General features: G+C 44.2%; 1 protein-coding gene across 5 annotated transcripts in view; it reads right to left on the reverse strand.

Annotated features, from left to right (window-relative positions):
* Window positions 1–2036: 2036 nt before the first annotated feature.
* Window positions 2037–15195, reverse strand: part of LOC310700560 (uncharacterized protein) — a 29024-nt gene continuing 15865 nt past the window's right edge. For all 5 annotated transcript variants that reach the window (XM_083490427.1, XM_083490424.1, XM_083490425.1 and 2 more), the window contains exons 4-6: window positions 8836–8963; window positions 6982–7128; window positions 2037–2807 (exon numbers count right to left, since the gene is read on the reverse strand). In XM_083490427.1, coding sequence (XP_083346553.1) covers window positions 2493–2807; window positions 6982–7128; window positions 8836–8963 — 590 coding nt within the window. In that variant the 3' untranslated portion in view covers window positions 2037–2492. The remainder of the gene's footprint in view (window positions 2808–6981; window positions 7129–8835; window positions 8964–15195) is intronic.

Here is a 15195-nt window from a genome sequence, read left to right on the forward strand (position 1 = left end):
TCCCAGAGTATAATTCCAATTTAAGAAAGACCCAAGTATTTGCACCATAATTTCCACCTTTGCTGAAAAAGCAGGAATACAAAACCGTACCTGGGGTGATTACTACTATTACAGACATAGTAATGAGGTGAAGATTACAGGGCAATTATAGCTCACAAGACTGCGATTTTGCTTTATAACTCACTATTAATGTCGCTTCGACTGAAGGTTTTTAGTGTTTTTTTAACTGAGATGGCAACATTTTGCTTTATTGAGAGGTATAATTAAGGAAACCACTGTAGAATTAACGAAGTGTCTCTTGAAGCTGCAATTCCGGATCTCGCCTGCATCCAAAGCAGCCTAGTCTTCTCCACTACCAAACCTGCCTAAGAACTAATCAGAACACAGAGGCCTGGAGGCAAGCCCAATGGATAAGTAGGCTCTTGGGGATCTCTAGACTAGAGGAAATAGGTCAGATTGGCCCAGATCTCACTATAACAAACCCAGGACACACTTAAGCTAACTCAGAAGAATAGGAAGCTACTTCTATCTTGCTCATCGTGAGGCCTCTCCATTTGTGGACTGGCCTCGAGGGCTTGAGGGTGTTGGGCCAAAAAGACAGATTGGGGGTGCTGCTGGTGTACTGCCCACCCATCTGCTTCCCTGATTGAGCTGGTGGAAGCAACCTCTGGTGTGGAGAACCTAGGATTATTGTCCTGTGGGACTTGAATGTCCATACTGAGGCTGTTCTCACTGGTCCGGTATGGGACTTCATGGCCTCCATGAGGCTGTCTCAAATGGCCATCTTTAGCCTGACACACAGCCACTGATTTGTGTTTCTTCGCTCCTGGTGGTGAGGCTGATGGCCTGGAAAAGGGGTGGGGGTCTGTGACTGCACTGTCATAGTCAGGCCACTTCCTGGTGAAGCTTGGGCTGATGGCACCAATTTCCCCCTGCAAGGATGGAGGAACTGATTAGGATGATTCGCCACTGGAGGTTTATGGATTCTGATGGATCCCTGAACACTCTGATTGATTTTCCCGGTGGGCAGAGCTGGCAATCCTTCTGGAGGCTCTTGACTTGTTGGCTGCCCATCTGCTACTGGGCCAAGTTGAAGATTTTGGTACTTGTTAACACAGCTCAGGACCAGGTTGCTTGAAATATCACCTTATCCAGTGCTCTTTTTCTAGAAAAAGAGGTGCCAGAACTCTCCATGAACTCCTCTGTTTTTCTCTTATAATGGCAATGGTGCCCACCTGAAAGGTGATGGAACTGAGTTCCAGTAAGTTCTAGCTGGAAAAAAAAAGAAGGCCTGAATTTATCCCTCACGTGCCCAGAAGGTCACTGTGTTCTACAGGAGAGATTCTCCTTCAAGTGTCCAAAATACCAGAAGCCTGAAATGTCCACAGCAACTCAAGGGTGTGGCTGCCACCGCTCTGTGGAATAGCATTCCTGTTGAGATACAACAGGCATAACTACCTGCACTTTGTAGAAGCAATTGAGTACCTTTTTGTCTCCACATGGTTTTCCAGCTGGAGGAACAGATCTCTCTGCCTTGGGTGTTCATTTTGTTTGCTTTGTGTTTAAAAAACCAACTTTGATTATTTCTTGGTACAGTTTTCATTTTTTTTTTTTACCTATTTCTATGATATATTTGCAAAAGCATGTGGAAAAGGCGATTCATGAATTAATTAATAATAATGCAGATTATATGGCATGCTCAGGGTCTCTGCTTGCTGTCATCTTTGGGAAAGAGCTGCAGGACCAGTTGGAGAATTAGCAAGGGCATGTGCAGAATGTAGCAAGTGCATCTTTTTCCAGTCAGTCCTTGAAATGCCATCTGTGCATACCTCTAGACTAAACCTTAAGCCAGTTTTAACTGTCATGGATTGTCCATGGGAATGAGCCAGCTATGATTAAATGTTTCCTGATGAAAAGGTCTTGTTAGATTGCGGAAAATCTTGGACCAAAAGAGCTCTTGCCCACCTAACTAGAAACCCTTTAGGGCAAATCTGTTTACAGCTGTCCAAAGAATGATATGAAGACAATATCAAGCATCTTCACAAGTTAAATAGCTTTTAATATTTCCCAAGTCTGTAATTCAAAAATAAAACATATTAGTTAGCATTTATATCCTGAACCCCCACCCTACACCCTTCAGTTTTGTATCCCTTCTAGACAACATCCACAAGTGCCAAATTCAGACTAAAAGGTGTACTTTGCGCCCTTAGAGAAACTTCATTGCTTTACCCTGGTAGCTCATGCAACAGATTAAAATGGTTTCAGTTTTGCCCACCAAAGAGGCCCATAGTACTCTCTTTAATGGAACATTTAGATTTTTCCCTCTCCACCACTGATTCGATATATACAGATATTCTTTCCCTGCAATGTTCATGTACCAAAGAAGTGCTTGGCTTCAGAGTGTCTGAACATTTGTGGTCTGTACCAGATACCAAGACCAGAACACTAGGGCATGCTTTGATGGAATCCATGTCAGCAGCCTTAAGGAGTTATTAAAACTTTCCCCACTTTAGTGATGCAGATGCAATTACAGCAGGAACCGAGGGAAGGCGGCAACCTGAAGTCTTCTTGTTTTCAGAGAGGCGAGATCTTGAAGCTTTAACCAAGGGGGGCAGCTTAGCCTTTTTGGTTTGATCCGGTGGTTTCTTCCTGTCACTTGCCTTGGGCTCTTCTGCAGACACTTCATCCAGCTCTGGGAATGTCAGCTGCATGGACTTTAAGTCAGACTCTGAGGTGCAAACAATTCCCTTGCTCACCATCCGTGCAGTCATGGGTAAGTTGCTGGGCAAGGTGAAAGTCTCCATCTCCTACAAAGGATTGCAGAGGCCATATTTGAAGGGAGGATCGTGATGGAGGACATAGCATGATCAATGCATATAGAGTGCAAATCCCTATTCTGAGCTGCTTACAGCCAGTCAGGGCCGGAGTAGTAAAGGTAAAGGGACCCTTGAATATTAGGTCCAGTCGTGACCGACTCTGGGGTTGCGGCGCTCATCTCGCTTTATTGGCCGAGGGAGCAGGCGTACAGCTTCCAGGTCATGTGGCCAGCATGACTAAGCCGCTTCTGGCGAATCAGAGCAGCACACGGAAACGCCGTTTACCTTCCCACTGGAGCGGTACCTATTTATCTACTTGCACTTTGACGTGCTTTTGAACTGCTAGGTTGGCAGGAGCAGGGACCGAGCAACAGGAGCTCACCCCATTGCAGGGATTCGAACCGCCGACCTTCTGATCGGCAAGTCCTAGGCTCTGTGGTTTAACCCACAGTGCCACCCATGATGCTAATTCCATGAATGCAATTTAATGTGCAGTTAAAAGCCTGATCTTTCCTTCAAATAGAAATAGCAGCTTTGGAGTGGTGTTTCTTTTGTTGGGATTGTCATAGGCGATACAGCTATCAATGGCTACTGGCCATGATGTCTATGCTCTGCCTTCATGGTTCTGAATACCAGTTGATGGAAACCGCAGAAGGGGAGAGTGCTCTTGGGCTCAGGTTCTGCATGCTCTTGGGCTTAGGTTCCTGTGGGTATCTGATTAGCCACTGAGAGAACAGGATGCTGAAATAGATGGGCCATGGGACTGATCCAGCAGGACTATTATGCTCTTATGCTAGTGGTTCTCCCCCTCCCCTTCTCACTAGCCCCTTGGTCTATACTCTAAAGGCTGCTGAGACTTCCCTGGGGCTGTTATTTGCATAGCAAAAAAGGGAGGAAAGCACACGTTATTTGCACCCAGGTGATTACTATGGCCCTATCTGCACTATCCATTAAAAGCAGCATCATACTGTTTTAGCCAGCGATGGCTTCACCCAAGGAATCCAGGCGATTCGAGTTTGTTAAGGCTGCTGAGAGTTGTTAGCAGATCCCTATTCCCCACCACAGAGCTACAATTCCCAGAGTTTCCTTGGAAGCGGGGGTTAATTGTTATACCACTCTGGGAACTGTAGCTCTGAGAGGGAGCAAGGGTCTTCTAACAGCCTGCTGTTCCCAAGATTCTTTGGGGGCAGCCACAACTGTTTTAAGTGGCATGATCCTGCTTTATTTTATAGTGCAGGTGTCTAGTTTAGCCCTTGGTTGGGGAACATCTAGAAGAGCGCATATATATATATATATATATATATATATATATATATATATGCAGGTTTTGGTGTCTTCGGGTGTCTTCCCGTGTAAGAGTTGGGGTGTCTAGGCGACGTTTCGACGAGGTCTCACTCGTCATCTTCAGGCTGGTGCTTTCGGCTTCTTGTTACTGGAACAGAGCAGGATCTCAGTGTTTGAGTTCCTATAAATACTGTTGAGGGGGTGTGGTGTATAGCCTCCAACGTTCTGGGCAGAGAGGAAGTTCCCAGGTTAGTGTGCCTTTTCTTCTTTTGTTCCTTAATTACTTGAGGGATATCTTGAGTGATTTCTTGAGTGATATTCTGAGTACCACTTAGGTGGGTCATTAGGTGTGGATTAGTTGCTAAAGCTTTCGTGTCTTGACCTCTCTCAAATGTGTTAATCGCCAATGGATACCAGCAAAACAGGGTTACGAAGCTAATCCAAAAAGAAACACCCCCCAAAAACCAAGACACAGAAGAAAACAATGGCATGGCCCTCCTTCCTTATATCAAGGGCACTACAGATAAAATTAGCAAAATCCTCCATAAACACAATATCAAAACAGCCTTTTGCACCAACCAAAAAATAGCCAATATCCTCAGAAACCCCAAAGATAAAATCCAGTTGGAAAACCAAGGGGTCTATGAAATACCCTGCAAAGTCTGCCCAGCCACGTACATTGGACAAACAAACAGACGAATAAATGCACGTATCGCAGAACACAAGAATGCCGTCAAAAAAGAGGAAAAAAACTTCCTCTCTTTTCCAACACATGAAAGAAACAGGACACGAAATTAATTTTGCAGATTCCAAATTGCTCTTTAACATGGAACATCACCACAAGAGAATAATCATGGAAGCCATCGAGATAGAGAAACACCCTCACAACATGAACAAGCGTGACGACACGTCCCGCCTGCCAGACATCTGGAAATTAGCCCTCCCCACAAAAACCGACACCAGAACCAGAGGCACACAGAACGCCATCACCAATCAACCACACCAGACCCAAACCCAGACCCTCTCCACAGATAAATTACAGACACCATCCAGTAGCCAAACCATAGTGGCACCTCCGGATGCTGCACCCCCCTGCAATCCCTACACAGATCTGGCTGGCACAGGGCACAAAACCACAGCTCGCCCCTATACACGAAGCCAAGCCAGAGCACAACTAAGTGCAGTACAGCCATCTTCTCAGAAAAACTCTTCACAAGCTCAAGAGGTCAAGACACGAAAGCTTTAGCAACTAATCCACACCTAATGACCCACCTAAGTGGTACTCAGAATATCACTCAAGAAATCACTCAAGATATCCCTCAAGTAATTAAGGAACAAAAGAAGAAAAGGCACACTAACCTGGGAACTTCCTCTCTGCCCAGAACGTTGGAGGCTATACACCACACCCCCTCAACAGTATTTATAGGAACTCAAACACTGAGATCCTGCTCTGTTCCAGTAACAAGAAGCCGAAAGCACCAGCCTGAAGATGACGAGTGAGACCTCGTCGAAACGTCGCCTAGACACCCCAACTCTTACACGGGAAGACACCCGAAGACACCAAAACCTGCATTCCTGTACCCGTGAAAATCTACGAAAGCAAATATATATATATATATATATATATATATATATATATATATATATATATATATATATAATTTCTTCTCTCTCTCTCTCTCTCTCTCTCTCTCTATATATATATATATGGAAGGAGAAGAAGGGAAAGGGTGCGTTTGAAGTCAAATGCATTTTCACCATCCATTTCCCTGCAGAACTGTTGGTTCACTCCTGCAGAAGACCAGCCTACTTGCGTAAGCATGGTACATAATGATGGAGCTGCAAACTCACAACTCCTGTGCACAGGGAAGAGGGGATCAGAATTTTCTCTTTCACAGAACCGGAGGTGCCATTTTGTTTGAGTATGCAGATTCAGTATTATTGCTCCATTCACACAGCTAGGCTGCTCATGTGAGCTGTGAATTGGGGAAGCTTGCTCACAGCCGACGGTGGGAAGCAACTCTCTTTTTCTTTCTTTCTTTTTATTTAATTTATTTAACATAATTATCACAAAATATGAGCAAAATGTTGCAAATACATACATACATATATATTTCAGATAAGCACACAAATATAAAAAAGAACAAAAGAGAAAAAAGAAGAAAAGAAGAAAGAAGAAAAAATAAAGAGAAAAAGAAGAAGAAAAGTTGGAAGAATTTCTTCCAAATCTATTCTACAAATATCTCAATATGAAAATAATAATAAAATTTCATTGACTGACTTCCATCACTTACTCTGCACTTCCTATATACATTTTAAGCAAGATTGGATCTGTTATTCTGTATTTCCCCCCATACAATCTCACACAAATATTCCAATCAATAAGTTTTCTAAATCTTTCATAAATCTATCAAACTGCCATTCTGAGAGCACTAACTCAAAGTCCCAGTGAAATCAACGCGGCTTGGCATTTCATGTGGCTGGGCTGTGGTGCCACAAAGCAACAGGATTAAGGTAAGAGGGCAGGAAGAGAGGAAGAAGAACATTTGTATGAGGGGCCTGACACAGCACTTTTGCTCTGGGCCAAGCTTCTATCCTAAGTGATGTCCACCACACAGCTAGGCATACTTGCTTTGGTAATAGCCTAACATGCTAAGCACCAAAGATTCATGAGACTATAATCATATGATAACATGATGCTAGGGGTTTTGACCTGCTCAGGTTATCAAATAACAAACTGTAATGATTATGTATGTAATGAAACTCACATGTCAAGTCAAGAGGCAGCTGTAAAAGGCCAGCAAAGGACTGGAGGCAAGCCAGTCAGAAAAGCAGGTAAGCCAAAGGACCTCTACAAGCTCTAGAAGCATGTGTTACATACCGTAGTTGCCAGCGCATGGAAAGGTGAACAGCCTGCCCCGAACCGGTTGACTTTGTGGGGGTTGATTTCTCCAAACAGATGTCGGCGGACTGTCCTCCTAGCTATTCTTTGCAGGAATTCTTCTTCCAGATTGTGTTTGAAAAAGCTCTAGTGTCAAAATTGGACAAGGAAAGAAAGAAAGAAAGAAAGAAAGAAAGAAAGAAAGAAAGAAAGAAAGAAAGAAAGAAATGCATGAGCTGTCATATCTGTCAGTCGGAGGCAGAGTGAGGCCTGCTTCACAAATATATCAGAAGGAGCTGGCAGAGTCCGGAGGATTGTATCGCTTCAGGTGGCGCCATTTCTGAATGCTCACCCCACGTTAAAAAAACACACCACAGAATAAGCTGCACACCAGCAAGAATGGTTCTAGCTTTTCTGTGCTAATATTCTGCTTAAGGGGAGATGTTTGATTGTTGTTGTTTTTTAAAAACCACAAATCATGGGGGGCAGGGCACACACACACACACACACACACACACACACCCCTAGCTGGTCAACAAGAGATTTAGAGTGAACCTTGAGATCACCCCTACTGACATTATCTGCATTTTTCTGGGCCAGTAGGAGATGTGAATGCTGCTGGTTCTGATCTGGTGAGACTGCTTCCAAAGAGGTTTCAAGATTTGGAAACCCTAGCTGTAATATGAACAGAGGAGTTGTGGTGTCATTTTGTGATCAGGTGAGGAGCTTGGAAGTGCTGATGGAGGGATTCAGGCTATGGGAAAGCAGGACTTCTCCAAAGTGGCTGCAAGTGAGTTGGGACACTCATTTGATCCATCCTAGAGAGCGAGTCTCGTGGTATTTGTTAGAAATGCTTACATTTTCTTTCCAAGCTCTTAAAGTATGAGGCAGGTGGAGGAGGTAGGATGCAGGGGAGGTATAGTGTAGTTTTGTAGCTGAAGGTTCTAGCTTCCAACAACAAGGGAATAACATTGCCTGGGCTCTCCTCTCCTCCTTCCAATCACATTGATTTCAAAGGGCAGAACAGAACAAGTCTTCATTCCTCCTAACTCCTCAGTCCCATAACCACAGCACCTATCTCTTCGAGATTCCGCAGGTTACTTACCTAAGGACAAGTCTAGGCTTTTAGTCCATTTCCATACAAATGCCCCCCCCAATGTGTGGGATGGGGAGAGTGAAACTACTTGCAGAAAAACCATTGACTTCCTTTGTACAGCTCCCAGCCCCCCACACCTATCTGTCGGAAATTTGGCAGGCTTCACCTCCTCAGAAGGGGCTATATGCCTGCAAGTTTCATCCACTGCTATCAAAAAGTAAAAATGAGATACTATTTATTCATCTCCCTATGTTGGTTAATAGGGGAGAGGGACATACAAAACCTCACATTTCCAAAGTGAGGTTTTGCTTTTGACCCAAGCTGAAGATACCCAAAGCAATATGAGATGAAGTGGCCTAGTTTTTGAAGTGCTGAAGCAGACTCTGAACGAAGCATTATCTTTTGTGCACATCCCGGTATATTATGCACAGCAATGCCATATCACAATTGGCTTTTAAGGTTTCTTTCACTTTCAAAAGAGGATTCAGGAGTGGGGGTGGCACTCAAGAAACCCAAACCCAAAACCTCACTTTGGCACATGGAATGATATGTGCAGTTCTCTGGATCAAGGCTGGCTTACCCTCAGTAAAATTTCATTATCACGCGGAGCCCCTTTGATTAACCAGTGCTTACATTAGAAGCCCTTAACCTTGACCTGAATTCTAACCTACACTGTGGAAGGAGGGGTGTGTGTGTGTTAGTCAGATCATGATCAGAGACAGCAGGAAGAGAGCGAATGCTATCGTCAGTGCTATTACCTCGTGCTTCCTTTGCCCTAGGATGCTGCTTAGCGGGGGTGTTTTCAGTCGGCTTTGCGCCGTGTCCTCTGGAGGAGCCTGATTGGGAGACACTTGTCGAGGACGGTCAATTCTGGGTAGCTGAGGCTCTGAGGAAAGAAAGCAGCCTGGGATGTAGTAGGAGGCGCACAATATATTTTGCTACTACTGTGCCATCAAGCTTTGATGAGCGAGTCTGTTTATGGACATCGGTTTATTGTAAATGGCTTACAGGTCTTTTATTATAAGCGCCGCAACCCCAGAGTCAGTCATGACTGGACCTAATGGTCAGGGGTCCCTTTATATAACTTTTATTAAAATCAATCAGGCAAGCAAGCAGCTCTGGGGAGGGGGGAGAAGCTCCTATACAAGGGGTCTGCAACCTTTAAGACAAAAAGAGCCACTTGGACACGTTTCTGAAGGGAAAAAAAACTGGGAGCCGCAAAACTCGTCATTATAAAAATAACTTTTTTGTCACTTTTTAATAATTTCTTTGTTTGACCCCTTAGAATTACTCCTCCTCATAGAAATAAACGTTAAATTAACAAGTTACCTTTTTTGGTGTGTGTGTTCTTCACTCCCCTTCAAAATAGTGACCAGCGTACATGCCCCTTACAATGTAGTGGGCGGGCGGGCGGGAAAGTGATGTCGGGACGGTGCGTGACTAACGCACGCACCGCCCCCATGCAACGTCACAGCCAGTACAGCGCCCACCACAGTGGGGAGTGTTGGGGCGCACAATGCGCCTCCTCCCCTCGCTAGTATCCGCCCTGGAGCCGCGGCAAAGGTGTAAAAGAGCCACATGCAGCTCCAGAGCCGTGGGTTGCAGACCCCTGTCCTATACCAAGCAACTCATGGCTGCCTTCTTTACCCTTCAATCTCTAAGCCTGTACTCACAACTGCCCCTTGCTCTCCTCCTGAGTTAGTGGCAGGAATGGGATCTTAATGTGTTTAGTTATGCTGGTGTCTGCTCATCACACTCTGATGCTCTTACTGCCTGGGTTTGGATAAAGTGTCTTTCCCCCGGCCTCTGTGCTTGGGCTCCTTGTAATATTGGTGTGTGTTTGTGCGTGCGCGCATGGAAAAAGAACATCTTCAATTTGGCGAGAAAATCAGGAATGTCAGAGCTGTTAGGAACAAGCAAACCTGGGGAAAGGCAAGGATGCTCATGTTGGTGTTGGGGGACTTGTAGGACCTGTACACCTACTTGCGTCCCACCTGCTCCACCTAAATAAGTCAGAAGTGTCCAGCAGAAAGATTTGCCCAGCGTCCTCACAAAGATATTGACCACATATCTTGGGGAAGGGCCATAGCTGGATGGGACAGCATCAGCCTTGCCTGCTGAAGGTCACTGGTTCATTTCCCAGCAACTCCAGATAGGGCTGAGAGAGAACACTATCTGAGCAAGAATATTATTGGCACAAAATTGGAAGCAAGAAGAATTACCGACGAAAGAAGAAAGGAGGATGAAACTGATGGACTATGCAGAATTAGATAAACTAACAGGAAGGATTCGAAACCTGCGGGACCAGAGATTCTCAGAAGACTGGAGTAAATTTACGGACAATTTGAAAAGTAATTCTGATGAACAGATTACGCTAGTAGGTTTGCAATAAGTTTTGTAAGGTGAATTATTTGGAATATTGCAAAAAAGACAATGAGGAGAATTATTAGTTAAAGATAATTAAAGGTAATATGAAATTAAGAAATGCATAAGAAGTGATAAGAACGGAAAATCATCAGAGGTGTTGACGGAAATCCAAAAAATATTGTATAAGATGTGAAGTTCTCTTGTATGAATGTTAATTAATATGTTAAAAACTAATAAAAATGTATGTATATATATATAAAAAGAGAGAGAACACCATCTGAAATCCTGTCAATGTCGACAAGACTGAGCTAGAGGGACAATGGTCAGATTCAGTAGAGGGCAGCTTCCTATCTTTTTATATTGTTGCCCTGAAGTTGGTGGAAATGGGATGCATAAAGCACTAAAGCAGTTATCAAAAAGGCCCAGAGACTTTAGTTCTTCAAGGAGGATGAAGTTCTGCCCAACATTACCTGGCTGGCACTAAACAGTGGAATGCAGCTCACAGCAGCACATTCTGTGGCTTATGAAGAAACACACAAAACAAAACAAAATCACACCTCTTATTATATTGATTAATCTTTCTGACCGCTGTGAAACATTCCTCATGCCAGTTGTCATGTTGACTTTGGGGACATCATTATATTTGCTGCAGGTGGGAAATTATTCACCAGTCTCTGCATGTGTTAATATTGATTCAAGCTGTTACCAGCCTAATTAAGGAAAGGAAATATCATCTGTGTCCAGCATTTGGAGATGTTCAGCTTGGCAAATTCAAGATCCCCCTTTTCTGTATTCACTGCAAATGATGGGCACTCTCTTGTGTCTACTGTCCATCATCTGTAAATTGCCCTTCACTTCTGTGAACTGGCATTAACTTACAGTTGAGTTCAGGGATATTTTTTCTTCACCTTGTCCTTTACCCCCAATTTGTCCTCCCAATTAGAGCCTGAGAAATGTCCCAAGTCAGGTGTTCTTGTTCTGCATCCTGGATCTATAAATATTGTTTGCTAAGCGGTGGCACTAAAACCTATTTTGGAGAGTGATTTGAAATATTAATTTCAGTAACTCAACACTCCTGTGAGCTGATACTGAGTCAGCTCTTAATTTTGGGTGAGCCTGGGAGGGGATTGCTTTAATCTAAAGATCTGGTGAGGTTTTGCCATTGCTGCCTTTCCCCTGACTTATACTTACTAGTCAGTGGTGGGTACCTGCATAAGGACTCTTCAGTAGGAGTCATATAGTCCCCATGATTCTCAGTAGCTCTTTGCAGCACATAGGGTCTAGCAGAGGCTCCAGCTGTGAGCCCCTCACTGCAGCTAGATAAAGACAGTTCAGGAAAAGGGAGAGGGTGCTGTTGGCAGAGGATTTGGTGTGGGGAGGTTTATAGACCCCATTGATGCTTCAGGTAACATAATCAGGAACATGGTGGACCTGAACTTCAGCTTGGGACATCATTCGATCTACAGAAAACAATTTATTTTGGAAATTGTTTTAGTTAGTTAATCCATTCCAAATCAGTCTGGGAAGAACTCGCCCTTTACTGCTTGACAGCAAAGGAGCTGACACACCCCACATGCTTTCACGGGATACAAGCAGAATGCCTGTGAGACAATGGAAGCAAATAATCTACCAACAATAGCTTTAAACTCATGCATAATTCCCCTAATTTTCTCGACTCGTTCCAGGCATACCAATTAGTTGGGAGATAAGATAGCGTGCCTGGCTGAGTTATTGACAAGGTCACAAAGATCTCAGTGCAGGCGATCTGAAGATGCTGCAGGTATATCCATGTTTACCTCCATCAGTGCCTGGTGGCAGTAATTGGCTGGATGAGGTCTATAAGCCAATAAGCTGAAGTTGAATCCTGATGAGATGGTGGTGCTGTTGGTGGGCTATTCGTGAGTCTGGGGAGTCTGGGGAGACAACCTGTTCTGGAAGGACTCAAACTGCCCCCGAAGGAGCTGGTATGTAGCTTAGGTAGGCACTCTTGGATCCAGCTTTGCCACTTGTGGCCGGTGCGTCTCCCTGACTGTGAGCTTCAAGTGACAAATTTTATCGAATGTTATGCAATAAATTCCATTACAAATCGTGAAGAGGGGCAGACTCAAGGCCTGCCCTTCACTTTTGATCATCTAATGTTTATTGGATGGATTTCCCCCCTAAATTGATTTTTGAATTCTGAATTTATTGTTATTCACGTTTTTACTGTATTTTATGCTGTTTTTAGTTGCATCAATTGAGTGTTTTAAATTTGTTGTTAGCCGCCCTGAGCCCAGTTTTCTGAATCGGGAAGGGCAGGGTATAAATAACAATTTATTATTTTCTTTAAAACACACACACAACAAAAGGTGCTTGGGGTGGGTGCTAGAGAACAAATCCCCTCCTCCTCCCTCAAGCAACAAACCCCCCTGCCGGTGGCTCTGTACAACAGCAGGAAGAGGAGAAATAATTATTTCTCCCCTTGGCTCCCTTCCACTGGTGCTGCAGCAAGAACCCCCCCCCCCGTCACTTAGTAAGGTAACAGCAGCATGGGGAGGGGGGGGGATCTTCTGCACCCTGGGAGCATCCCCACGCCCCTCCTTTGAAGTTACACTGGATTTCCAAAGCTTCCCATGTGTTGCAAAGCACACCCTGTGGTGATCCTTTCACCTTCTGGATCAGAGATGGAAAGGATCAGCACCAGGCAGGCTTTGCAAGACATGGGCACCCTTGGAATTCCAGCAGAGCTTCAAAAGATGGGAGCAGAGGTGCTTGTAAAACTCACCCAGTGCTGATTCCCTTCAACACAGATCAGCACAGGGTGGGTTTTCCAGGCCTCCTTGCACCCCTTGTACATGTGCTTCTTTCACATGTTTGCCGCTTGCAGCGGGTCTGAATCTCGATATGGTCACCAAGATTTTCATGCAGTTATTTACCGCCGCTTATACTTTCAAAAAGCTTCTGATAAAAGCCGCTCATTCTGAGTAAGCTTAGCATACACGGGATAAGAAGACAAGTCCTCTTATGGATCAGAAACCAGTGAAAGAACAGGAAGCAGAGAGGAGGGATAAAGGGACAGTTTTCACCGCGGAGGTGTATGAGATGTAGGGTCTGCTAGGGAACTGTTTTGGGTTTGTAACTCATTGTTAGGAGCAGTGTGTATGTGTGTGTAGGGGGTGGGTAATCTGGATTATACCCCGTGCCCTTTCTAAACCTGTCATCCTGTGTGCATAGCAGAGGGAACCAGCCAAACCAGTTCATTTGTGAAGGTGATGACTTTGGCTGGCAAGTTAAGTTCCACAGTTTACATATCCAAAGAAGTTGCTCTGTGCCATAGAGCAAATGGGTGGCCGTTCCTCACCCTGCTGCCACACAGGAGAACAATAGGCAGAGTTGTGTGTGAGTGAGCTGGAAGCAGGCTGGAAACTGGAGACAAAGAGACATGTTTGCTCTGTGCAGTTTGCAATGGCTTATCGGGAAACAAATATCGGAGGCATGCTGCCTAGCTTGATTAAACTGTCGATCCAGTGTGTGGCTGCTTTGAAAAAGCCAAATTCCATGCTAGGGAACATTAGGAAAAGGAGATTGAAATTAAAACTGCAGATATCACAATGCAACCACACTTGGAATACTGTGTGCAGTTGTGGTCACTGCATTATTATTATTATTATTATTAATAATAATAATAATAATAATAATAATAATAATATCATCACAGTTGTAGGAAAGGGCAACCGAAATAATCAAGGGATCGGAGCAGCTCTCCTGTGAAGAAAGGTTGCAATATACGGTGCCCCGCAAGACGAATGCCTCGCAAGACGGAAAACTCGCTAGACGAAAGAGTTTTCCGTTTTGGAGGTGCTTCACAAAACGAATTTCATATGGGCTTGCTTCGCAAGACGACAATGTCTTGCGAGTTCTTGCTGGTTTTTTTCCCTCCCCCCCTTTTTCTAAGCCGCTAAGCCGCTTATCAGCTGATCCGATCAGCAGATAAGCCACTAAAAGCCGCTAATAGCGCTAATCCGTCAATGGGCTTGCTTCGCAAGACAAAAAACCGCTAGACGAAGAGAATCACAGAACGGATTCTTTTCGTCTTGCGAGGCACCACTGTATGAGGCTTTTTTTTACTTCAGAAAAAAGCAAGTAAAATGAAAATGCTACAGTTTATAATTACGCATGCTATGTACAAAAACATCACTCCTAACAATAGAATCTGGGGCCATCCAGCAAAGATGAATGTTGAAAGATTCAGGACAAAGTAAGTACTTATTCACATTAAACTTCCTAGTAAAATTATGGGATTCTTTACCAAAAGATGTAATTAATGATATCCACCAGCTTAGATGGCTTTAAAATGGCATTAGACAAATTTATGCTATCTGTAATGCTAATCATGATGATTATGTACTTATCAGAAGTGGTATGTCTCTCTGTAGCAGCTGATGGAGATCAAGAGGGGGGAAGAATACTGTTGTGTTCATGTAGTACTTCCAGGCTTCTTGCGGGCACCTGATTGGCCTCTGTGAGAATAGGATGCTGGAGTAGATGGGCCTGTGGTCTGACAATGCCTTCCTTGCCCCTGCCATAATGGGCCAATGACTATTCAAGGATGCTCAGCAAATATATTCTGTTCCAAGAGGAATGAGCATTTTTACAACATTCAGGTTGTTTTCTCAGAGAAAAGCAGATGCAGGTGATTGACGGCGAAGGATAGACTGAGTGTCAATAGATTAATCATGTTATGATTTGTGTGAAAGACAGGCAGCGGCTGA

Source organism: Podarcis liolepis (genome assembly GCF_965112155.1).
Source record: "Podarcis liolepis genome assembly, chromosome: 2".
Taxonomy (NCBI): domain Eukaryota; kingdom Metazoa; phylum Chordata; class Lepidosauria; order Squamata; family Lacertidae; genus Podarcis; species Podarcis liolepis.